The sequence below is a fragment of the Dermacentor albipictus genome, chromosome 9 (genome assembly GCF_038994185.2).
Source record: "Dermacentor albipictus isolate Rhodes 1998 colony chromosome 9, USDA_Dalb.pri_finalv2, whole genome shotgun sequence".
In the NCBI taxonomy this organism is placed as follows: domain Eukaryota; kingdom Metazoa; phylum Arthropoda; class Arachnida; order Ixodida; family Ixodidae; genus Dermacentor; species Dermacentor albipictus.
In genome coordinates, this window is record NC_091829.1 from 76,664,794 (window position 1) to 76,690,151 (window position 25,358).

At 44.2% G+C, this 25,358-nt stretch overlaps 1 protein-coding gene and 1 long non-coding RNA gene across 19 annotated transcripts in view; both read left to right on the forward strand.

The window, feature by feature from the left end:
• The window catches only part of LOC135921341 (uncharacterized), a 1,279,318-nt gene that overhangs the window by 283,139 nt on the left and 970,821 nt on the right, over positions 1-25,358 (forward strand). The window contains exon 1 of one of the 18 annotated variants that reach the window (XM_070524795.1): positions 2,532-2,546. The exons of the other annotated variants lie outside the window; for them this stretch is intronic. Coding sequence (XP_070380896.1) covers positions 2,542-2,546 — 5 coding nt within the window. The 5' untranslated portion in view covers positions 2,532-2,541. Of the gene's footprint in view, positions 1-2,531; positions 2,547-25,358 lie in introns of those variants that run through there. 18 annotated transcript variants of the gene reach the window in all.
• Positions 21,485-25,357, forward strand: LOC139049843 (uncharacterized). Its single transcript, XR_011508608.1, has 3 exons — positions 21,485-21,892; positions 22,872-22,999; positions 25,059-25,357. It is a non-coding gene; the product is annotated as an uncharacterized lncRNA (long non-coding RNA).

The following is a 25,358-nucleotide window of genomic DNA, read 5'->3' on the forward strand; positions in this document are numbered from 1 at the left end:
TCTCGAAAGGCCAGGACAACGAGTTCCTTGGGCGACACCCGTCCTGTAGGTACAGCCCTGGAAGCAAGGAGTACATTGCATGCGGACATGCTATATACAGGGTGTCCCAGTTGGATAAAGATGTTAAAGATACCCAAGATGTCTACAGAAATTGTACCGACTGCATAGTAGCCGTAGTCGTATGTACTTACGGCCAGTATTTATTTTATCAAGAAGTATTACTTCATTAATTACTGTTGATTAGAGAACTATTTATTTATTGCTTCAATCGCAAACGTATCAATTACAAAGTTGTAGGGCACCTCAAATAACCTCCGAATCAAGCGTTTGTTTAGTGCTCAGCTTTGCCTCGTTGGTTTTTCCGAGAAAAAAAGAAAGCGCGCGAAACATCCAGCAATACGAAATTAATGCACGCTCGCGCAACGCTACTCAAGCGCTTCCAAGCGAATAGCCACGGATACACGGCTTCATTAGCGGCGGCAGCTCCATACAGAGCTTCATGCTATCTGATGGTCGCGGCATCAAGAGAACACGCCGCTGACGCATTGATAAGCGTAGCGGAGCCTTGTACTATGCGGCGATAAGAGAATGCATCCGTATATCTTTCAATGGTTGCTTGTAGGCGCTTGAGTAGTTGCGTGCGAGTGCCCATCTATTCCGTATTTTGCGTATTTCGCGGGCTTTTGTTTGTTTCTTGGAACAAAACAACCAGGATCACTTCACCACGATATAAATGCTTGACTCGGAGGTTATTTAAGGTGCCCTATAGCATTGTAATTAATATGTTTGCGATTCAACCAATAATTAAAAAGTTCACTACTTAAATGAAATTAAGTAATTAATACTTCGTGATTAAAAAATACTGGCTGTAAGTACATACGACTGCCGCTACTATGCAGTCGGTACGCTTTCTCTAGAGCTCTTGGGTTATCTTAAAAATCTCGTTCCAAGGTAACTGCGACACCTTGTATACAATCCTAACGACGATGGCTTCGAGGTTTCCGGGGCCGGTTCTGAGGTCTTATTTTTAAGAGCAATTCTGCAGGTCTAGCCCTCGAAGGCATCATTTCTACGGCTGCCGATAAGCTGCACTTTCGCCACGACGGCGACTGAAACAAGTTTACATTCGCGTACCGAGTGCCACGTTACCAGAAGCGGCGAAGGCATGAGCCGCGGGCAGTAGTGAACAACACTGAAACCAGCGAGAGAAGTATTTTTATGGAAATCATCATCAGTGTGTTGGGTAACCTGACTACTCCAAGGTGTGCAGACTGAAATTGCCCGACTTCACTTAGCTGATGCAATCGGAAGAGATAGATTCAAAGAAACTAGCTAGAAGGTAAAGGTACAGCGTGGTATATATTGTTACGCATGAAGAAAACGAAGACCGGTGAACGTGCTTGTGGTCTTGAGTGGGGGAAGGAAGGAGAGAAGGACGCTGAGCTGATCAACCAGCTGGCCGCTCTTGCGCTCACCTTTGCGACCTAAAGTAAACAGCCCCATTCATCTGTAAGAGTGATAAACAGTCTCGTTCGCACGTAACAAAGTGGTGGAGGTGCGGGGTAGCGCTCACAACAGCGGAACCGTCACTGCATTTATATTTCGCACTGAGCTCCGACGGCGGTTCAATGCCTTGAAAATGTTTGCCGTCATCATGTCGTCGGAGAGCGTGGTAGTCGTCTAAATTCTCCGTTTACTACGGTTCATGAAACAAGGAAAAGAAATAAAAAAACGAAGACAATGAGAAGCCTCTGGGAAGACGAAACGGACAAAAATAAACGGAGGCAGGTTCCTTCACCCTCCAGCGAAGAAGTGTGAAACAAACTTTAAGTTTATGGGGGCAAGCCCCGCGAAAAGTTCCCCATAGGGAACACTCAGATTCAATTGTTCCACCTCAGCTAAGAGCTGAAGCCGTGCTCATCGCGTTGGAAAGTTTGTCACCAGAGCCAGAAGAAAGCCGATACCAATGCGACAAAAAGCGCGCATGCATGTTTGAAAAGAAAGCGTGGATTAGGCGGACAAATGAAGAATAATCATAGAGAAAAATAGACGCCCGTTTGTTGCCAGGCGAACTGCCCGAGTACCGCACGTGTGCGAGCCTTGGAGTCCCAGTCCTGCCTCAGCTTTCTCTATGTTCAGATATGCCGGCATTCTCTTTGTTGCTCTGTTCCGGCTGCTTTCCTACAGCCACATCCTGGTATCGCATTCCTGCTAACGCAGGACAAGACTCTTGATGATATTCTCAGCGCTGTAGCAGTGTCTAGAAGAAGTCTCATTTTAACTGATAAGCAAGCTGGAGAGCACGAGCTTTTCTACCTGAGCTGTTCCTTCGAAATGTTCCTGAATTTCGTTTGAGTTATGTGTCGCTAAGAAGGGCTCGAACGCGTGCTTTGTCTGCAGCTTTCTGATGTGATAATGTCGTAGCTTCGGGCTTTTATCAATAGTGCTTTGATAGTGAAATAGGCCTAATTGACATTTTTTGTTTTGTTTTTCAGATAGCGAACACTACGTGGTGGGCCTGTGGTTGAGATATATTGCGCTATGCCGTAAGCTATCCTTCAGCGTACCTAACACGGCATTTCGCCGAGTAGTTCCTAGGCAAAAAGGACACATTTTGCTGCTATTAAAGTGCATGCGATTTGAAGTGGGGCCCTCCTCGAGCTTAGTGGCCACTGCCAGTATACCACTTTAATGGGCACAGTGACTAATAACGTTACCGCTCTCCTTCCTTCGTGACGTCAGATCACCTTCGGTATCTTTCCTGTTTACCCACGGCACGATACGTTCGAAATTGGCCCAGGTGCTAACAATAATGAGTGTAGCGTTTATTTATTTTGTTATTTAATGTTATCGCACTGTGTGAATACGAAATATTGTGGTTAAATAAATGCTGCAGGTTTTTTCCGTGCAAGGGCTGCACAGGTTGCCTGTCACATATGTTGTCCATAACTATTCCTTTGTAATTTATGGGCTGGTCTCTTTCGTTGACAGGGAGCAATCAATCCTTCTTCATCTAATTGCCGTCGTGAGAACGCTACCAATGCTGTCTTCAGCCCATCGCATTACCGTATTCCGCATCCACCTGAATTCCTACAAAATATTACTACAGGTAACTAGGGCGCAGTAGTTGTTCAACTACCTCGGGAGCGGTGTTCACTACATCGATCTGTCTAATCTATAAGCTTGTGACTTCACACATTGTTGTCACGCTGCTTATTACGCTTCATCCTTCCGAATTTCGAAGCACTAGTAGCTTTATGCACACAGCGGACCGACGCGCAACCGTTGCGTATTGTAGCGCTTTTAACGCAGTATTTTTGTTCAAGCTGATATCATTGCGAAGTCAGGAAGCCATTCAAAGTCAAAAGGGACTAAGTTTACGCAACTCTATGTACTTGTTATTACCACGATGGCTGAACTGCCATACTTCAACATCCCACCCCGCTTTAAACAAATTCCCGTACACGCTTTTAATTCCTTTAGGAAATTCTACTTGTCCCCCCATCCTCACGCAATGCACATGCAATTGCTTGCCTTACGCAGGGGTTTCAAGTTATCCGTTAATTCCTTACAGCATTCCAGACCATGATTGATAGCCACCTACCAAAAAAAAAAACGATTGAGTATCATTAATTGCTACAGTTTCATGCGACGCTTTCTTTGGCATAGGGAGAGAGCGAGGGGACTGATGCACTTCGCGTATAAATAAAATGTGCTCTGCTAAGCCACGTTAAATGAAAAAGAACATTCAGTGCCTAACGAAATAAAGGAAATGCGCGATCGCGTGAAATATAGCAGCGAGTGTAACAATGATTAATGTGTTTTGTGCACGGTGAAAATTATACGAGCGGAAGAGTTAGTCTTTAACTGGTTTAACGGTTACTACCGAAAGCAGGCGACGCGTGTCACAAAACTTTACAAACACTAAGATTTCGTTTGAGAAGCATTATTCCGGTGTCTTGTCTACACAAAATTATGAAACAAGGTGGAAAAAGGAACACCTCTTCTAGGGAGTGCATACGTAGCGAAAGATGCAAAATTGTTCTTTCTTACTTGCGAAACGTACGTTGACCCGCGAAACGGTGAATGTACGGTGAAATAGTGCGCCTGAAAATTGCTCTGTTGATTTTGCTTTCGCGATGAGTTTAGCAAACGCAGGTAATTTGCATAGCAGTAAAGCCCCGAGGCGAAGAAAAACAAACGAACACTGAAAGAAGAGCGTGCTTTCAACCTTGTCACAAGTGTGAACAGTAATTCATTTGATTTACGCTTGCTATATTGGGCCATTCAGCCGGTGAAAGAAATTTGCGCTTTTGGCATCGTTCCCCATTCCCGGCTTACACGTACCATAGGGCACTGACGAACTCAGCAACACGCTACTGCAATAGTTGCTTGTCGCCATCGCTCGTTGACGGAAGTGTGGTAAAGAATAAATAGTGCATGGTAAACGTGTGCTTAGGGAAGTTCCCACTAAATTTCGACGTACAAAACCCCTGCCTGAATGCCTGCCATTGTTGTGAATGCTTTTTTTTTTCTTCCTTCTTGTCTTAAGCTTACTCTTTACTACAGCCTATCTGAATGTGTGCGTTCTGTTCCTTAGAAAAGAAAAGAAATTCGAAATGGCGACGTTTCAGAAGTAAGGGTGTTTTTATGCACAAAAATTTCCTTTGTTCTGATTTTCGACACTTTCGACAACATTCTTTTCACTGGGCCAATATTTTAAACTGCCAAAACAGGTTTGGACTGTTTTTTTCTTGTTTCGCACCCAACAATAAAGTTGCGGTGTCCTGTCTGGGTTGGAGTAACTATGACAAGGAAAACTTTGACAAGAGCAGCATGAGGGTTCGTAATCTAATGGATGGACGCGAACCTTGCAAACGCTTTGGTCCGCATGTTATTGTTATTATTACTGTTACTAATACAAGTGGTTGCTGTTCCGAGCTTCGTGCTTTCTGATGAGCTTTGTTTCTAGCTTCACTACTTTAGTGGCTTCTCATTGTTTCTCTCTCCTTCCGTATGTGCACCGTCTATCAGTTGTGTTATTGGTATTTTTTTGTTTACTACGTAGCTGTTTGTCTTACTCTTTTTTTGGCTTTTGTTGCTGGAATTCTTTGATCCATTGAATTCTGCTTTTAGTTCTTTTTTTTTCATTCCTGCGTGCCACGGCCCTCAGATTTCAATGCTGATTTGGACCTTGTTAATTAAATGTTGATAGATTTATTATTATTTTTTATAATTTGCATGACGTCATAAAAATATACTATATAGATTAAATTAAGGAAAAGGGGATGAAGCAGCCCGGCAAAAAGAAGCTAAATCAAAACCTGCTCCTCGGGAAGGTGGGAAGAGCAAAATTGAAACAAAAACAAAGCGTAACACGGCAACAAATAACAAACTGACCCATCATTCAGGAACTAATGCCTGGTGAGCAGTAAGATAACGAAGCCCGAGATCCTGCCACTCGTTGGTGAACCGGCGGAAATGATAACAAAAAAAGTTCGGCTGAGCCCATTTCACGGTGATTGTCTGCGGTAGTGCGATTAGCATTGAATCGATATAGCGACACAGCGTATTGCTACCGTCAAAACGGGTTACATATGCCGCCTGTACTGCAGCGAGATTTCTCTTTTTCTCTTCCATAAGAATATTCGACGCCATCTTGCATCGCCACCACGAATCTATCGCATGGCCTTCGAAATGCATGGCGCGCCATCTGGTGGCACTGCTAAGAAATCCGCGCGTGGCCTCCGAGACGAGAAGCTTGGCGCGCAGGTACCTGCGAATGCTCAGAATCACTCCCTTGCTTGCCGCACACTCAGCGGTAGTTACACAGTGACCCAAGCTTGACGAGTGCTTCATTGAAGAGCGGCACATACCCAATGCATTCATGGGGCAGCTCGCTAAAGCATTGGCGTGAGCGGTGTTCATCGAAAAGTGGAACATAGCCATTAAACCTATGTCGATGCCTCGCAGCCTCCTAAAGCGTCGGTTTCCTGTCCCTGGGGAACGCTTGGGACTTAGGTTTGATTCCTGTCTGCACCAGAGAAATTATAGGGATCTTTTTCGTCCTCGTAGAGCGGCATATTCGCATTGGCACGTACCTATTTACCAAAGTAAGCGTCAAACACGTTCATAGAAGAGCGTCATGCACCTACTAGTACAAGCCTTCTCTTTATCCCCCACCCCCCCCCCCCTAAAACTGGCTGCTTCTTCGCGACTTGTCAGCCAGACGTTTAGAGAGATTGCATGGGTTGAGCCCATCTTAACATAAGAGGTAGTCTTTTACTGTCTTGTTGCGTAACACATAGTTTGGTTTCTTGGCGTATCCCCCTTTTTTTTCAGCCAACTTATCAGACGCCGTTGACACGCCGGCTAACACGCGTGCGTTAACACATGGTTGACAGATGGGGGGGGGGGGGATTGCCGAGAGGAGAGCAACTGGTTTATTGAAGCCTGCACAAGTTCATACTATTCATAAAGGGCTGAAAGAGCGACAGGAAAAGCGAGTCATCGTCAGTCAATCGTGTCTGGGTATATGTCAGAAACTAAAAACTATACAGATGTAAAATAAACAATATGGACACAATGCAAACTGATTACCTTCTACAGAACTTGAGTTCCTTTTCGCAAATTGCTATAGAAGGAGCACTCACGCAAGCGGCTCACAAACTAAGAAGCACTCATAAACACCCAGCACTCACAAACTAAAGAGGCCTCAAAGATTTACCGGGCCAACTGATCGCTGTAGCTTCTCAGCACACGTGTGTTGTCCAGGTGGATGAAGTATAGGTGGCATGTCTGCAAGGGAGTCGCCAATAGCCGGCAAACACCTGAACTGGCCAGTAAGCAGCATAACGCCAAACCTGTAGACTGCAGTACCAATGTAGTTTATGCCATTCCCAATTCTGGCGGCTGCACTTACACAGGGCAAACGGGAGTCTGTCTGAATGAGCATCTGCGCAAGTATGCGCGCAGTCTGAAGATTCTGGGAGTAATCTAGCTATTTATTCTACAAAGTGTGGCTGTTCGCCCCGCCTAGAAGACACACGTGTGCTCATCAGTTGGCCAGGAAAATCTTTGAGGCCTTTCCACTTTGTCAATTAGGAACCACTTGCGTAGGCGCCCCTTCTATAGCTATTTGCGACGAGGAACTTATGTTCCTTAGAAGTTAATCGGTTTGGATTGTGTGCATATTTTCGACTTCATATTTATATAATTTTACGTTTGTGTCGCATGTGCCGCAGGAGTTCATTAACGATGACGCCTTCCTTTTCTCTCTTTCAGCCTGATGCGAAGAGTATATATTTGGGCAGGCTTCAGTAAACATGTTGTGTACAGTCGGCGCTGGTCTCGTGCTCTTTCATGTCCGTGTGCTTTTTGGCACTGTTTAAAATGAATGTCGTGGATACGGCTTGCCGTGGCAAGAGGATTCAATTCTTGTAATCCTTGAGAACGCAGTCGAGGTCTATAATTTAATTTAGTCTTGTTTCTACAGCTGTAAAGAATATATACTAAAATCCTCCTAACGTTGTGTTTCAGTTTGCTTAGAGTTGGCACCACGACCACTGCTAGAAAAGGGAAGTGTAATATTTGGTTGCAACTCACCACTCCCCTGCTTTTAACACATAAAATATCCACAAAAGGACAATTTTTCTATGCCAACTTTTATTCGCTTAAGACAATATGTTTGGCGACTACGCCAGTTTGTTTGTTTGTTTTTTTTGTCTTGCAGAAATTTTGTGGATGACCGGTCATGGGAAGTGGTTAGTTACCCAAGCGTTATGTGCGGTCATTGCTGTCATTCAGATTCTTGGGTTTTTTATACCAAAACCACGACTTGATTATGAGGCACGTAGTAGTCATCATCATCATCATCATCAGCCTGGCTACGCCCACTGCAGGGCAAAGGCCTCTCCCATATTTCTCCAACCACCCCGGTCATGTACTGATTGTGGCCATGCCGTCCCTGCAAACTTCTTAATCTCATCCGCCCACCTAACTTTCTGCCGTCCCCTGTTACGCTTCCCTTGCCTTGGAATCCAGTCCGTAACCCTTAATGACCATCGGTTATCTTCCCTCCTCATTACATGTCCTGCCCATGCCCATTTCTTTTTCTTGATTTCAACTAAGATGTCATTAACTCGCGTTTGTTCCCTCACCCAATCTGCTCTTTTCTTATCCCTTAACGTTACATCTATCATTCGTCTTTCCATAGCTCGTTGCGTCGTCCTCAATTTGAGTAGAACCCTTTTCGTAAGCCTCCAGGTTTCTGCCCCGTAGGTGAGTACTGGTAAGACACAGCTATTTTGCACTTTTCTCTTGAGGGATAATGGCAACCTGCTGTTCATGATCTGAGAATACCTGCCAAATGCACCCCAGCCCATTCTTATTCTTCTGATTATTTCTGTCTCATGATCCGGATCCCCAGTCACTACCTGCCCTAAGTAGATGTATTCCCTTACTACTTCCAGTGCCTCGCTGCCTATTGTAAACTGCTGTTCTCTTCCGAGACTGTTAAACATTACGTTAGTTTTCTGTAGATTAATTTTTAGACCCACTCTTCTGCTTTGCCTCTCCAGGTCAGTGAGCATGCATTGCAGTTGGTCCCCTGAGTTACTAAGCAAGGCGATATCATCAGCGAATCGCAAGTTACTAAGGTATTCTCCATTAACTTTAATCCCCATTTCTTCCCAATCCAGATCTCTGAATACCTCCTGTAAACACGCTGTGAATAGCATTGGAGAGATCGTATCTCCCTGCCTGACGCCTTTCTTTATTGGGATTTTGTTGCTTTCTTTATGGAGGACTACGGTGGCTGTGGAGCCGCTATAGATATTTTTCAGTTTTTTTTACATATGGCTCGTCTACACTCTGATTCCGTAATGCCTCCATGACTGCTGAGGTTTCGACGGAATCAAATGCTTTCTCGTAATCAATGAAAGCTATATATAAGGGTTGGTTATATTCCGCACATTTCTCTATCACCTGATTGATAGTGTGAATATGATCTATTGTTGAGTAGCCTTTACGGAATCCTGCCTGGTCCTTTGCTTGACAGAAGTCTAAGGTGTTCCTGATTCTATTTGCGATTACCTTAGTAAATAATTTGTAGGCAACGGACAGTAAGCTGATCGGTCTATAATTTTTCAAGTCTTTGGCGTCCCCTTTCTTATGGATTAGGATTATGCTAGCGTTTTTCCAAGATTCCGGTATGCTCGACGTTATGAGGCATTGCGTAAACAGGGTGGCCAGTTTCTCTAGAACAATCTGCCCACCATCCTTCAACAAATCTGCTGTTACCTGATCCTCCCCAGCTGCCTTCCCCCTTTGCATATCTCCCAAGGCTTTCTTTACTTCTTCCGGCGTTACCTGTGGGATTTCGAATTCCTCTAGACTATTTTCTCTTCCATTATCGTCGTGGGTGGCACTGGTACTGTATAAATCTCTATAGAACTCCTCAGCCACTTGTACTATCTCATCCATATTAGTAATGATAGTGCCGGCTTTGTCTCTTAACGCATACATGTGATTCTTGCCAATGCCTAGTTTCTTCTTCACTGTTTTTAGGCTTCCTCCGTTTCTGAGAGTATGTTCAATTCTATCCATATTATACTTCCTTATGTCAGCTGTCTTACGCTTGTTGATTAACTTCGAAAGTTCTGCCAGTTCTATTCTAGCTGTAGGGTTAGAGGCTTTCATACATTGGCGTTTCTTGATCAGATCTTTCGTCTCCTGCGAGAGTTTACTGGTATCCTGCCTAACGGAGTTACCACCGACTTCCATTGCACACTCCTTAATGATGTCCACAAGATTTTCGTTCATTGCTTCAACACTAAGGTCCTCTTCCTGAGTTAAAGCCGAATACCTGTTCTGCAGCTTGATCTGGAATTCCTCTATTTTCCCTCTTACCGCTAACTCATTGATCGGGTTTTTATGTACCAGTTTCTTCCGTTCCCTTCTCAGGTCTAGGCTAATTCGAGTTATTACCATCCTGTGGTCACTGCAGCGCACCTTGCCGAGCCCGTCCACATCTTGTATGATGCCAGGGTTAGCGCAGAGTATGAAGTCTATTTCATTTCTAGTCTCGCCGTTCGGGCCCCTCCACGTCCACTTTCGGCTATCCCGCTTGCGGAAGAAGGTATTCATTATCCTCATATTATTCTGTTCCGCAAACTCTACTAATAACTCCCCCCTGATATTCCTAGTGCCTATGCCATATTCCCCCACTGCCTTGTCTCCAGCCTGCTTTTCGCCTACCTTGGCATTAAAGTCACCCATTAGTATAGTGTATTTAGTTTTCACTCTGCCCATCGCCGATTCCACGTCTTCATAGAAGCTTTCGACTTCCTGGTCATCATGACTGGATGTAGGGGCGTAGACCTGTACAATCTTCATTTTGTACCTCTTATTAAGTTTCACAACAAGACCTGCTACCCTTTCGTTAATGCTATAGAATTCCTGTATGTTACCAGCTATACTCTTATTAATCAGGAATCCGACGCCTAGTTCCCTTCTATCTGCTACGCCCCGGTAGCACAGGACGTGCCCGCTTTTTAGCACTGTATATGCTTCTTTTGGCCTCATAACTTCATTGAGCCCTATTATATCCCATTTACTGCCCTCTAATTCCTCCAATAGCACTGCTAGACTCGCCTCACTAGATAACGTTCTCGCGTTAAACGTTGCCAGGTTCATATTCCAATGGCGGCCTGTCCGGAGCCAGTGATTCTTAGCACCCTCTGCAGCTGGTAGTGGTGGTGGTAGTAGTAGCGTAGTAGTGGTGGACTGCGAACTGATTTTGACCACCTCCGGTTCTTTAACGTGCCTAACCTAACCCCCATCTATATGCGGCCGCCGCGGCCGGGCTTTGATAACGTGACGTCTTGCTTAGCAGAGAAAGAATGTGAGGCATGTAGGCTTCGCGTAGTTTCGTGCGGGGAATAATTGCAATATGAAAAAGGCCTTCGCTAATCCTTTACTCAGCGGCGATGTACGCTGCCAGAAGTTATGAAAGTTTCTTACGGTGTAGTGGGAAGAGAAAGTGTCGGAATTTTCAACAGGGTATCTTTCGGGAACTTGAGAAATTGGTGAGGTAAAAAAAAAATTAACGTTATGGATGAGTTTTCAAAGTGCACATGAGTGCTATGTCGGGAATTTCGGTAAACGCCATTGTAAAACTTTACAGTGCTGCTTCACTCGGGCCAAGAGGGAGACAGAACGACATAACGCATAGTGGTGTCAATATATTCCCCTTGTTTTTGTATGCCAGTGTTGTAACACCTTCCGAGTTTTCAATAACTATTGTTATGGATGTTTACTAAAACACACATTGTGGTTACTGTGTTCGCAACATATTTGGCGAGGTTGTGTAGTGCCTGGGTGTCCCATTAACCAAATTAGGCAGCTAAGGCGCTCTCTCCAGTGTTTGAAACTGGTACGCTATGAAACCAGATGAACAAATTTTTTTCATCAGTTGCGCAAAGCGAAGGATGACGAGATTTATCTTTACCTAACAACTGCGGAGACATGACTAACTGTTCTTAGAAGAGAATGGTCAGCTAATTTGAAGATTAAAAGAAATAGCGATGTTTTAAATTGTTTAATTGAGAATTGAAAGTCTATTCAATGAGGACAGTATGACATCAACTAAAACAGTCCTACTCCACTGGCTCATATGCACCTTCAGGTAATGGTAGTGTGATTACTATTATGTGATAAATGCCTACTTTGTTGAATCCGGATCACAACTGTAACGAGGGCATAATAAATATTTTATGCTGGAAACTGAAAACCGTAATAAAGTGCAAGTTTGGCTAGAGTAAGTTTGAATGCTTATTTTTTTATTGTTCGTGTTGTTGTTGCAGACGTTGACTGTAATGTTAGAGAATAAGTTGTTTCATATGCCCTTGATGTCGCGAAAGTGCGAGCTGGCTAATGGTTTCAGTAAAAAATAATCCCTCATGGTGTCAACATCACTTTCCTACTGTTCTTGCAATTCTTACGCAGCCTTTGTTGCTATGTCGGACAACGAAACAAAATCATTGCATGGCGCATTTTGTGGGGACAGGCACAATTTCAGATGTAGCTTTATCACGATGCGATAAAATAACACAGTTGTCGTTCTTGGAAGAATCAGTTGCACAGGCCGAGACAAACGAAATATTTAATGGGGATTTTCAGCATTGTGCCAAATGTTGCCCTTGCTAATGCATCGAAGACCATTTTCGTCTGAATTATTAGGTTGCCCCTGCTAGCCATCCGTTCCTATGCATCGCTTCTGCTGCAATTTTTGCTGGTTGCGGTTGAGATTTAGTCAAATTGGCAGCAAACAAAAGTTTCATTGAGCCTGCATGATTTGCAATGTCCGATAATGGCACAGCTTCTGTTTTATCAGATGAAAACATCTCATTGAATGAGTAAACGATTAACCGATAACAGCAGTTGGCGGTATTTTTTGGTCTTAATAATCACTTAAAGTGAGGCTGCTGGAACCACTTGCGCCTACGATGCTTTGTATTTTAATAACGACGGCAGGTTACATTACCTCGGGGCCGAAGGCTCTGACGCGCTTTGCGAATATTGCGGGGAGAGTATTCGCTAATGAACTAATCTCCTAATTTGCTCCGAAAGTTGGATCCCCTCCCGTCGAATGAAAGTCAAGGAAAACAGTGGCGTCAACAAACCGTGTCCTCTGATTCGCGTGCGACAGAATCGATCCGGGGAGTCCATCCGGGGACGTTACCTTGGAGGCCATTTGCAGGTCCTATAGGCAAACGGTGCCCCACAAACGGGGAAATCGCGTGACATGGAAGCGCGAGTCGCGAGGATGCAGAAACATTTGCGGAGGCCAGAGTAAACAATGGCGTACGCTTACGTACCGTGTGGATTAGACCGCCACCCTAAATTGAATTCACGGGAACCACTCAACTTGGCGTTCCTGCCCTGTCACATTGCATTTGCGCTCGCTCCTTGTTCCCCTATAAAGCGAGAGGAATTCGACAAAACAGCGTCATGCAAGCGAAAATTGGTGTTTACGGAATGGCGCTGGTGTGTTGCTGAAAGCACTTAGTCGTCGGAGCGATGGGCTGATTATCTGAGAATGCACCGCAAAACGGATCAGTTGTGTCAACAAATAAATTGTCAATTGCCTGAAATGCTGGTTGACATCTGCAACCTTCAACGGCCAATGGTCACAGCATATAATTACGTTGGAAAACACGCGCGCATCTTGAATTTTTCCGATGTTGAAATGTCGACATAGGTATTAATCGAACAGACGACGCGTTGAGCACATTGGTAATCCATATTGAAAGGAATTCACAGTGTGAAACGGCACAAACGACACATAAAATGTACCCGTTTGTCCTTACAAGTTTTCTGTATCGTTCGTGTCGTTAAGCGCTGTCAGTAGTCTTCGATAGCTAATTATAGTTGAAGTCAGCGTATTGTGACCAAGCACAGAAATATATCGGTGTTTCAAGTGCAAAAAATGGTCATACTATTCTGCAAGGAAAGGTTTAACATTTGCAGTTAGCTGCTGATGCGACCTGAATTAGTTTAATGACCAACATTACCTGCTACAGTCGAAGTTTGCCGGGGGCATGACTTTTTACAGACTAAATCTTTTCGGAACAACTAACACTCAACGAATGCGGACATATATGGGGAAAGCGGCATTTATTTGGTCACGAAGCGCGATTTCAACAATAATTACGAGAATCTTGAGAAGCATGCAGAAAGGGTTTGGATGTCATTGGTCTTCCTGTGTATTTAGCCATCTTATGGATTGTATATTCTTAGCGAAGGTGAGGTCTGGTGTGGAGTCGTCACAGACGCTATTGCCTTGCCGTGTGGGCGTTGCTGGGTCCGTGACGAGGGTTAGACGTTTCTGTTGAGAGTCGAGCCATAGATTTTTGCCTTTGGTGTGGACGTACTTGTACCCCAACGTGGTGTGGGTGGCGTCAAAGTCTCCACCTATTAACAACTTCCGGTCACCTGCTATGTTGAGTGTGCGTTTGAATCGTGTAAAGAATCTGTGTCTCTTGAACATTGGACTGCTGTATACATTTAGAATCACTATACTGTCATTTGTCTTCCTTGATGGTATAATTTCAGTTAGTATGTTGTCTGTGTCTGTGACTCGTGTATGAGTCTGTACAACCGTATGGTCTCTAGTGTGGTAAGGACGTTGGTTACTCCTACGGCATTGCCAATGTGTTGGTACCGTGATAGTTTGGCGAGACCATTCGTTTCTTGTAGAATTATTGCGTCTGGCTTGTTTTTCGTTTTTAAGTATTGATATAGATTCGATTTTTTATTTCGGTAACTTTCGCGATTCTATTGCCACTTGGTATACCTACGTTTTATTTGCCTGGCCGTGGTTATGCTGAGATGTTAGAGGCCGTCGGGGCTAGTATCGACGGCTTGAGTAGTAAGGAAGACTTCGGAGTTGCCTGGACTGTTTTTATTGCCTTTGAGGGGCCACAGCGTCCATTCTTTCTTCTAATCTCGTTACTTTTGCGTTTACATTCTCAAGATGTTCCTGTACGAGTTGTGTTGTTGTGCGACTATGCCGACCGTGGCCACCCTAATTGATTCTACAGAAAAAGGGGTTTATTTACACTACTTTAAAGGTGGCCAATAAATTAGTCGTCAACAACAAAGATGACGGATGTAGACGTCACTCGGTACTTCTCTTGTCGGATCTACACTTAAGCATATTCTTCTTTATCAGCAGGAGGACTACCTCAGAAGAATATTATTGGCATGGGCCTTCACACGTTTCATTTAACGTGTGAAGACGCTCCTTGCGTTTCTCTGCGCGCATTGATGACGGGTGACATTTTGATCAGGTCTAGAATCAGATAAAAGTTAAGATGCCTTTCTGGATACCGGAGTAGCACTACCGCCTCCAAAATTGTCCACTTGCACAGCAATACAATGCTTCCCGCGTTGCTCTGAATTTGCGAATATTTGCGATTCCTAGAGTCGAAAATAATTTCATTCAATCGAAATCATGCCAAACTGGCGACTTTTGAGCTATGCGTTTAATTTTGGCGAAGACGGCTTAATAAGCGGATACCAAGTATGACGACTAGCATGGAAACCATGTTGCTTCCGGCGAGACAGTCGGCCGTGCGGAGTTACGTGTAATGGGGTGAACTGTCGCCGTGCAGCGTCCAGCTGCTTCAGCACCCAAGTTTACAGAGTTTTCTCCAAACACTCTCCCTTCCAGAGACCCTTGAACTGGGCAGTAAAACTCGCCGTGTGTTGCCTGACCAGTGGGGAAAATTTCCTGACGCTCAAATTGCGTGATTGCCGAAAAACATGATGGGCATGCACTTTGCCGACCTGCAAAGATTCCTTGCGCTTTTTTCGGTGGTAGAGAAGTTGGCCTTTACCACTGGGGCGAAAAAATTCGTTGCAAACAAGTTTTGTCACTAGGTGATGATCATCGATGGGAAAACCGTGTCGTACGTGAGATTTGGCACATTCTGTAATTTGCTCGCAAATTTAAGCTTTCATTTGTAAATGTAGTATACCTGACCCTGAAACAACTAAACAGATAACCGTTGACGATGCGACCAGTGAGACAGGAAGTTGATTTGCTTCTTCTACTTTTGAAGTGTGGAATAAGGACTGCATGAATGCACCTCGATATTAGTTAAGTGACTACAGCATCTACCGCTGAACATAACGAAATGCTTTCAGCTTGTAGCACGGAGTTCTTGCGTATTCTCCTACACTCCAGTTAGTTTAATGCACTCTACGTGTCCTTCTGTGGGTGTTGTAACAGTAACAGTAAACAGTGCTGTTAACAGTAACACTACTGTTTGTAACAGTAAACCCGTATTGTGCTTGATATCATTTTTCATATTAAATGTCAGTAGCGAGCTTGTCATAATATACATGATGAACGCGGAACTGCTTCAAAGTACCAGATTGTACGAGTCATATCAGTGTTTAAGTGGTCAAGCGTTATTCGTGTCACTTGGTTTTGAACGCTACTTGATTCCTTTCGGATCTCACTAAGAATGTTTCAGCACTTAAAAACACTGTGTTGACAATTGTGTACAGTAAATGTATTGATTAAAATAATGATATTTAAAATCTGTCTCATGCATCTTGAACCTGTTCTGATTGGAATCGTGTTGCAAGTTTGAATAATGGGCTCAAATTGTTTTAGTAAAACGAGTGGGAAGGTGGATGGTTGTGTGTACTTGCTCGATGCGAGTATGTCGTTGTATGCAGTGGGTTCACTTCTTTCGTTGTTTGTCACAGTGTGTTGCACCAGCAACAATGTTCAAGTGGCTGGATATGTGCTTTGCAAGCCTGCTGGGCATGAAATAGTCTGTTTCCAAATGTAATGTTCATGTGGGGAATTTTCACATGGACCTCATATTCTGTAAACTTGACAAAACTCGCTAGAGAATTGGAAATTGATATTCTGTAGCTGTATGCTTTTTATGATTCTTAATGTGCAAAAAATGTGAAGGAAGTATCTTTTTAATCAACAGAATTCATCGGCGCCTGAAAAGGCTAAGTTGAACATATTTAAGCAACACCTTCTATGGACTGATCTATATATAGCCCAAGACATCACAAGGTGGTTACAGAAGACAAATGATTATCATCACAGAATTCAGACTATGTATATATACTTACAAAGCTGAATTTCTGAGTGCCCAACTAATGAACAGAAGAAACCAGTATGCAGTGCTAACATAGAATACTTTTCGGCAGTTCCAGAGAACATTATACACTTGGCATTTCACTTGGTGAACTAACCACCCAGGTTAGTCTATCTATCGATAGTTAGATGACAGAACGTAAATTGAAATGATGAAATCAGAGTCCGTCATTTCCAAACAGAAGATGATGTTATATTGCGAGCTCGTTTTGCGGGTCTCATAGCGGACAGGTTGGCCTAATTCAATTGGTACAATGGCGTGCCAAGGATCTGCATAATCACGAGGCAAAGAAAAATTCAGAACGACGATTGGCGCCAACATTTTCTTTCCGGCCACCTTAGTATGCAGCGCGAGCGCGCAATCAATGAAAGAGAAGCGAGACTCTCAACCAGAGGTCCAACTGTGCACATCATTCTAGGCACGATCCGTCCTTCTGTAGATAGCGTCGACATATGCAAATCGCAGGTGACAGCTGGTGCCAAGACGCAGAGACAAGTCGCGGAAATTCACATGGTGGTCTTGTCGTAAAGTCGACTTGTTTGGTCAAGACAACCTTTCCTGACGGCGTCCGTTTTCCACTTTTACATACCTGACGTTGCAAAATCAGGCGTAAAACTCGGCCAGCGTGAAACAGTTCCCGAAACTTAGTTTTGTGCCTAATTATATTGGGGCAAGATTACATTCCCCTTTTTTCACGACCCACGGCTTGCCTTCTCCAGCAAAGCGAGAAGCTGAGACGTGTTCCTGTTTCTAAAGACTATTCGGCGCTGTGGCTCTAAGATATGCAACATTTTAATCGGGGAGGTTGCGTAAGCGTCACTCTTAAGCAGACAAAGATGGCGATAAAACAAAGGACAATTTATGTGTATTAGCATTTCAAAACAGGACTCAATGTATAATGCCGTTCCCTTTTACACCAAAGTGAGAGGAGGCACTTGGGTATTCTACGTTTAAACTCTTTCGTTACCACGCCCATTCAGATCGATCACCGCTGATTGATTCATTAGATAGCCGATTTCTACATGATGTAGCCGTTTCTTATCCACTTAAGGCGATCCAGTAGTTGGAACAGGCACTGAAACTTCAGAATCAGTTTAAATTTTCGCGCTCCGCTGACGTTATCGTTTTCGACGACCTTTTTGTGAACTACTGTGCGCATGTTCCCACGAAAAAAAGCGTGGCTGTCAGCTTCTGCCGAGCTCGAAAAAAAAATGGCTGTGGCTTAGCTATGGTTAAGCCCAGGATGCGAAGCATACTGGCCTTTATTTTAGTTGTTGAACCACTGTTTAGCCTGGTGAACTGCTGTTGCTTGGCTATATTTGGTTCGGCTAGACGAAGAAACAACTCATGCGTTACTCTGTTTCGCCTTCAAGAGTGGAACGCGGCAGCGTTCCCGTCGACCGGCCAAGGGGTGTAAGACAATGGGCTACGGCGCAGCGACTACGCGCCCCGCATTGGACGCGGTGAGCGTCGAGCAACGCAGCGTTCGGCGCGGCAACGAAATGTGCGCCTGAGCAAGCGACGCACGCCTGAGCCTTAGAAACAGCTCGTTTCTAAGGCAACACCGCATTCACTAGAGGCGCTTTTGTACCGCTTTGAAGCATCGTACTCGTGGCTCAGTGGTAGCGTCTCCGTCTCACACTCCGGAGACCCTGGTTCGATTCCCACCCAGCCCATCTTGCGAGAGTTGAGCCAAAGCCACCTAGAAACAAGCGCAGCTGCGTATATACCGCCGCGAGCGATGGCGCGAGTTGGAGCCTCGTTTCTCCTCTGTCGTGACGTCACGGTGTCACGTGGTATGGCATGGGGTCAAAGGTCATTGAAGGCGACACCGCCGCGCCTGAGGAGCTGGGTTGAGCTCTCGTAATACACACTAAACATTTTTACGCCCTTATGGGTGTTAATAGGGGTGCTTTCGGCATTTACACCCATGCCCACACCCTTCTAGCACCCTTTTCGGCCAAAGCACCCTATCACAAGGGTGGATACCACACATAAGGTGTGACTTTGCTCAAAGAAGGGTGTTAAATCGACGCCTGAAGGGTGTTGAACGTATTGATGCATAAATCTGAGTAACGTGTACACGTCCACGCATTGAGAAATGTGTGTATGTATTGCATTTTTAATGCGAAAGCGTTTCATGGCCTTTCAGGTAGGAAAGGTGGCGTTCTCCGCAACAACAATCCATACGGGACCCTGCTCATGCCAATCTTGTCATTTCCCTTGAAAGCATTCAGAACCGCGCCGCCCGCTTTATTCTCTCAAATTATTCACTTCATTCAAGCGTCACGTCCATGAAAAGAACACTAGGTGAACCTGATCTTTGGTTACGTCGCAAATACTTTCGTCTCTGTCTTTTTCATAGAATATGCTAATTTAACCCTTCTCGTAAAAAAAATATTTTCACCACACCAAGTTCTCGTCTCGCATCGACCATCAACACAAAATTGATGTGCCATTCTTCCTTTTTGCCAAGAACAGCCACTGAACGCAACCGCCTTCCCGCCTCCACAGTCTCAATTTGTGACACCACTAATTCAAGGTCGCCGTTGAAATTATCGTATGGTTTGATTTTCTATTTTTGCGCTGCATTGGAATTATTGCATATTTTCACCACTTCTTTCTGTTGTGCCTACTAGGCCTTGAATGTATATAATAAATAAATAAAATGTGAAGTCATCACCGTCTTGTATGACGTCAGTAGTGATACAGAAGGTAGTAAATACAACAACGTTAAGTATGAGCAATTATGGGTAAATAATGTGAAATAATGTGAATGAGGGTGGAATAAATTGCATTAAGGTTCGTACAAACTATAGCACGGTGGATTACGGGAGATTAAGGTAGAATTGTGAAGAACACGTGACAATGTATGAACTAACGTATCATGGTCACGTGACAATTGCAAGTGTAGATGCGTGAAGCGATTAAGTTTTCCCATTCCTAAGTGACTGTCGATATTTCTTCAAGGATTGTGATGTTACTCGCATGACGGCCACTCCAAAAATGTATCATCCAGAAAAACAACGCCCTTTCACTTACAATTCCATTATCATTATTTTTCGTGCTCACAGGAATATTAACATGCAATTAAACACTTCTAGAAAAACTGCAGTAGCAGAGCGAAAACACGAGAGCAACTTGCGCAATTCTGCACTAATATTTCGGTGCCCTTAATAGCCCAACAAAAAGTGGTGAAGTGGAAGAAGCTGTTTGGATACATTGCTGAACAAACAGGGACGTGCTGTTGGACGAGCCTCTGCTGTACAATGGCATCAACGTACAATTTGCATGGAGAATCCATAAAGAAGACATATAGAGGCGAGATCACGTTGGAAGTTCTCAAACCCGAATTTCCACGTACCTTGCCTAATTCATTCAGAGGTTTACTAAGCTACTGATCTGCTTTCTAAGTGCACCCTCAAATACAGCTTGTAAGGCTGAGCCTATATATTAAGGGCTGGTGTCGTCAACGCTGTAATTTCTTATCCAGAGCATACGCACTTGCAAACGCAGTCTTCAGTCTCCTCATGAATGTTTACGCGTCGCTGTCACACGACCAAGATGTGAGCGTCTTTATCGAGCCATGATATCGCTGAAACTACGCTGTGACCTCGCAAAGTTGCTTCGTTCGGACGCAGCGAATAATCTAATTGCACCAGCAGAAGAGCGCCGATCGTCTCGCTCACGGTCCCGATTCGTGTACTGTACCCTCACTGATGCAGCACAGACTGCGCCCCCCACCCCAAAATAAGATGCCCGGCACAAAACGTAGTAGCAACTACCCGCCTCACCACTCTAGTTAGAGACCACAACGAAGCAGCAGCAAACAGGCGGCCATGCGAGCAAGCAAACCTGTCAGAATAAACGTTCAATTTGCGCGGCTGCCCCATGCCCAATGAAAAGCGACCGGAAGTGACGGCCGACGCTGTACCATCACTGCGGCGCGCGGCAGGACGGGAAGGCGGAAGCTGCGCCATCATGCTCGTTTTCGCGTGCGTTCGCGTCGCGCGCTGTGCGAAGTAATTTTAAACGTGTGATTAGTTTTGCGCGCGGGGCAGAAAAAGATGTGGCCCATGCTTTGTGTATTACTCGTGCCGCACTTCAAAGCAATGCGTTCGTACGCACTGGAAGATGGACCCACGAAGGCTGAAACGAGAAGTTGCAACGTGCCCGGTCGGTAGTACTGGCATGATGGAAACTTTGAGGCAAGTGCCCGTGTATTTGGTATTTGTTTTGTTCGCTTTAGAATTATCTCACTGTGATCTCGTAGCATAATTCATAATTCGCTAATGTAAGAGCAAGATCACCTGCACTCCTACTAGGGCAAGTTAACTACCTCGATCCCGTCCCGTTTGACTAATGTTTGTCAAATTTACATCGGGCGTGGTGCGCCTGCATAGTTACGCTTTGTTTCTCAGCGCTTGAATGTTCATTGATGTGATTCTCTTGTGCGTTCAGCGTGGCTGCTTGTAATGCGGTCTTTCGCACTTCAGTTAAATGTGGTCGACCACTTTTGCGTCGCGTAGAAAAGGACTGGCTTAGCCACCTTTCGAAGGAACCGGCGCGGTATTGGTTCTCCCTGATGCGGTCGCGTGCTGCTGTTGCTGCTTGCCGGACGCCTTCAGCATTTTATCGGCTCGCTTTGTCTGTGCGTGTGCGCGTGCTCGCGCTCGGCTTGATTTGTGTGTGCGTGCGTGCGTGTGTGCGCTCAGCTCAGCTCGCTTTGTGTGTGTGTGTGTGTGTGTGTGTGTGTGTGTGTGTGTGCGTGTGTGTGTGCGTGTGCGCGCGCGCGCGTGCGTGCGTTCAGTACATGCCGGTTTGTATGGGCCGGCGTGTTTGCGCGTGTCTAGTGCGTACGTGTTTTGTGAGTGTGTTGTCTGTGGGTCGATGTGTGTGCGTGCACGTGTTAGCGTGTCTGCCTGCATGCATGTATGTGTGCTTGTTTGTGTTCATCAATGTGCGCGTGCGCGCTTTTGTGTCTGCGCTTTGAGAGTGCGTATACTTGTGTGTGCGTGTGGATGCGTTTTGTGTGCGTGCGTATGTATTGCATGAGGCCGGTAGAGTTTTACTCGCAATAAAACTCTTCCGATTTGGTGCAGCGAGTGTTCCCGCCTGAAAGCCGAGTTTGGTTTCAAGCCACCCTGGACAACTGCTGTATGAGGCGCCGTTTCTCGGGAGGACCAGTGGGAAGGCGCCAAGTATACGCTTCGTCCTTTTTCCTCCCATGCCCTGATGAATCGATATCCTTGTTTTTTATTGTGAAAGGAACGTTACATCCAGAGCATAAATAAATGATTAAGAAATCTCGTAGTGTGTTTCGCCATTACAATAATTCCGATCTTAAAGACGTGGATTTCCCGTTAGCCCACATTTCTTTTGATGCAGACAACCGCTGAAATTGTTAGCGGCAGGTTATTCGAGACGTTCTACGTATATAGCAATTGTCTTCAGGAGCTTTAATGAATATCGAAAATTTGAAGTGTTGTGCTTTAGAGGTATCATATATAAGCTTTAGGTCTCCGGGTAATTTGCATGCCCTTCAAGAGCTGTCGCCTATATCCCTATTGAAATTCGTAACTACAGTTTGGAGCACTGGGGAAGCTAGAAGGCTTGCCCTGGCTCTCGAGAAAGTGTTTAAGCTGGAGGTGTAGGTTGAGGAGTTTGGGGTTGGTAACACAAAGGATTTTTTATGCCTTAGCAGTAGGAGTGACACAGGATAAAAAAAATGTATGTGTGTCAAGCACAGGAAGCTGCTCATGTGGTAGAAGCATGTGTGCGTGTGTGTGTGTGCGCGCGTGTGTGCGTGCGGCCATGCATGCGTGCGTGTGTGTGAATTCTCTCCTCAAAAGGGAGTATGTGTGTAAGTGAGCTATTTCATTGCTGGTCTGTTTGCCAAGAATTGGCAAGAAAACACAATAATCAATTTAACTTGAAATAATAAACTTCAAAGCATACTGGCGTACTGGCGACAGCAGCATACAAGCATATAGCTGTGTGACAATCTTAATGCATGACTGCAACATCTGGAAGGAGGCTTGCTTCTTCTTCAGTAAGCAGCACAAAGTCCATATTCTTGGCTTTTCTCGTGCAAACCAAAACGAGGCTCATTGCCAATGATCTTGTCTTTTGCTCTAATAGCATTTGTTTATCTTGTACTTAGAGCGTTGTTTCTCGCAGGTCATGCAGATGGTAGCAGCGATTTGACAATGCCCAGCCTTGGCGCCCCCCATCAAGAGCAAGCCACTTGCGTTCGCCTTCAGACAGATGGTTAACGTCTTCTTGAAAGCGGTTGAGAAGACAACATTGTAAGTAGATATAGTTGTGTAGTGTAATATAATAAGTCAAGTTATAATTTAAAACTCGGGCTCCTTGGCCACCTAAGCTTGATATGATGTGCAGTTGTCGGTGGTTGTAAATATTGCCGATGGTACAGTGCATACTGCAGGCATGACTGCTGATCCAAAGTATACATTTGCATTTTCTTGATGGTCTTTCATAATGAGGATTTTCTTTGTGCAAGAATATTCACAGAATGCCGGGGCATTGTAGCATCATATTCTTTATTGTGCATTAACTGCTAATTTCGTATGACCTTCCTGCTACCAATTTATTTGCAGGAAAGGAATATTTGTTTACTCTCTGCAATGAGCTTGTTATTTGCTCATTGCATTACACTCTTCTACCTTTAATTTATTCCCATATAATTATCAAAACCTTAAAATTTCAGCTGTTTTTATTTTGAATACAATATCAAAATCAAAATGCACCGGATTGCAATCTAGACTGCACGGGATTTGAAGAAATTACAAAAAACCAGGACCTCTCGGGAGCGGTATAAAAATGTTTCCGCAGGTAATGTGCCTAATTATACTGAGCTAGCTGCTCACGAAAATTGCAAGCATATTTCATTTCACATAGTTTAGCATGATATAGCAGGCCTATCATAGTCTCTGAGCACAACCTTACCTCATTTGCATCATGAAAATGTCTCATGCTTAATTTGGGACAAGTTTTGAAAAATGAATGTATCATAATTTTGAAACTACACAAAGTATTGGTTGAGGCTAGACAGTTTTCAAACAACTTGACCATGTTGAACTTAGCCATTACAGGACGGAAAAAAAAAACATGCACAGGAGCACTCATTCAATGAAATGTGATGCTTGTGGTTATTTTCCACATGCAAAATGTACTTTTAAGCGAGAGAGGGCAGGTAGCCAATTTACAACCATTGTGACTCATGCGGATAGTAGCAACACAGGATGAGAAATGGTTGTCTCTGAGGTTCATTGAATATGTGAAAACTCATATACAGTACCCCCCTCCCCCCCTATGAGGGGTAACCGTGCAATATGTTTTGGGCAAGAAAGACGAATGTTCTAGGAGACAAGAAATTTCAGGCTCTAGTTGAGAGGCTACAGAAAGAAGGACCATGTAAATAGTCACAGATTAACATACACTGCATCGGAGTGGCATCACAGTTTAGAGCATGAAGTGGGAGAATGAGGAAGGATCGTAAGCTTAAATAAGGGAATACTACTTGTCAGTGCATTGCCAAGCTAACCCATTGAAAGAAGGGGGCGTGCTCTAAGAAAAATGGTTGACAACACATGCTAAATTTTCGAGGAAAGTATGCCAAAATGCCCATTCTTACTAAATTAGTAAATAAGAAATACACGATAAATTTTAGGATTCAGAAAGTGTCTACTAAACCGCATTGGAGAGTTGGATATTGTTGGGCTGGATGCATGTATTGCAGGGCAAATGAGAATGCCAGTGGGGATTCCCTCATTTTCATTTTGTGTGCAATCTCTGTAAAACAGTTCTCTTTGTCTCCTAGTGTAATAATGTTGTGTAAAAACAGTCATTTTTTAATGCCTTGTGCATTTCACTCTTAATGTGCAATATCCCGTAAGCTTCTCACCTGCACTACTTATAAAGTGTAATGCAGATATATTGCAGATTTCATAATGTCAATTTTGTATTAAGGTAACATACACACTCTTGGACAAATGTCTGTTGTTGAGAGATGTCATTGGTAGTCTTTAAACTTTATTCACTCTTATTTTCTATGGTGAAAAGGCTACTGTAAATTTATGTTTTTGCTGCTGTATGTGCCTTGTGTTCACCATGACATAGTGGTTTAGCATTCACAGTAACATGCAATTCCTTAATTTGCAAAATAGAAACTTCTCCTACCTTTCACTTGTCTTGCCCAGTTGCTTGAGCGGTGCATTCTGCCCAGTCACATTAATTAAGTTTGTTACTTTGAGGAGCTTGTTGCTTTATCAAATTTTCCGCAAAGTACATGTGTAATTGCACGGACTGAATTCTCATGATTCTCTTCTTATTGTGCTAATGCAGGCTGCAAGATTCCAGCAATGCCATGCGCTGCATTTATTGGTCAAGATGCTCAGAGAATGGAGTCCCTGCACCTCGTGGTTAACCGTGAACATTTCTTTTTCTTTTGGAAAGCTAAAGGCCATTTGCTGCATCACTTGCATTTTTGCAGCTCAGATGTGTACTATATTTTTCTAATTTTGAATCAATATTGGCTATTCAGTATAAAAAATGACGTACAGCGTGAAGGACAAGGACTGCGAGAGACACACTCCACTGACTTTCAACAATATTTTATTGCGTTGCCACATCGTGTGTGTATAC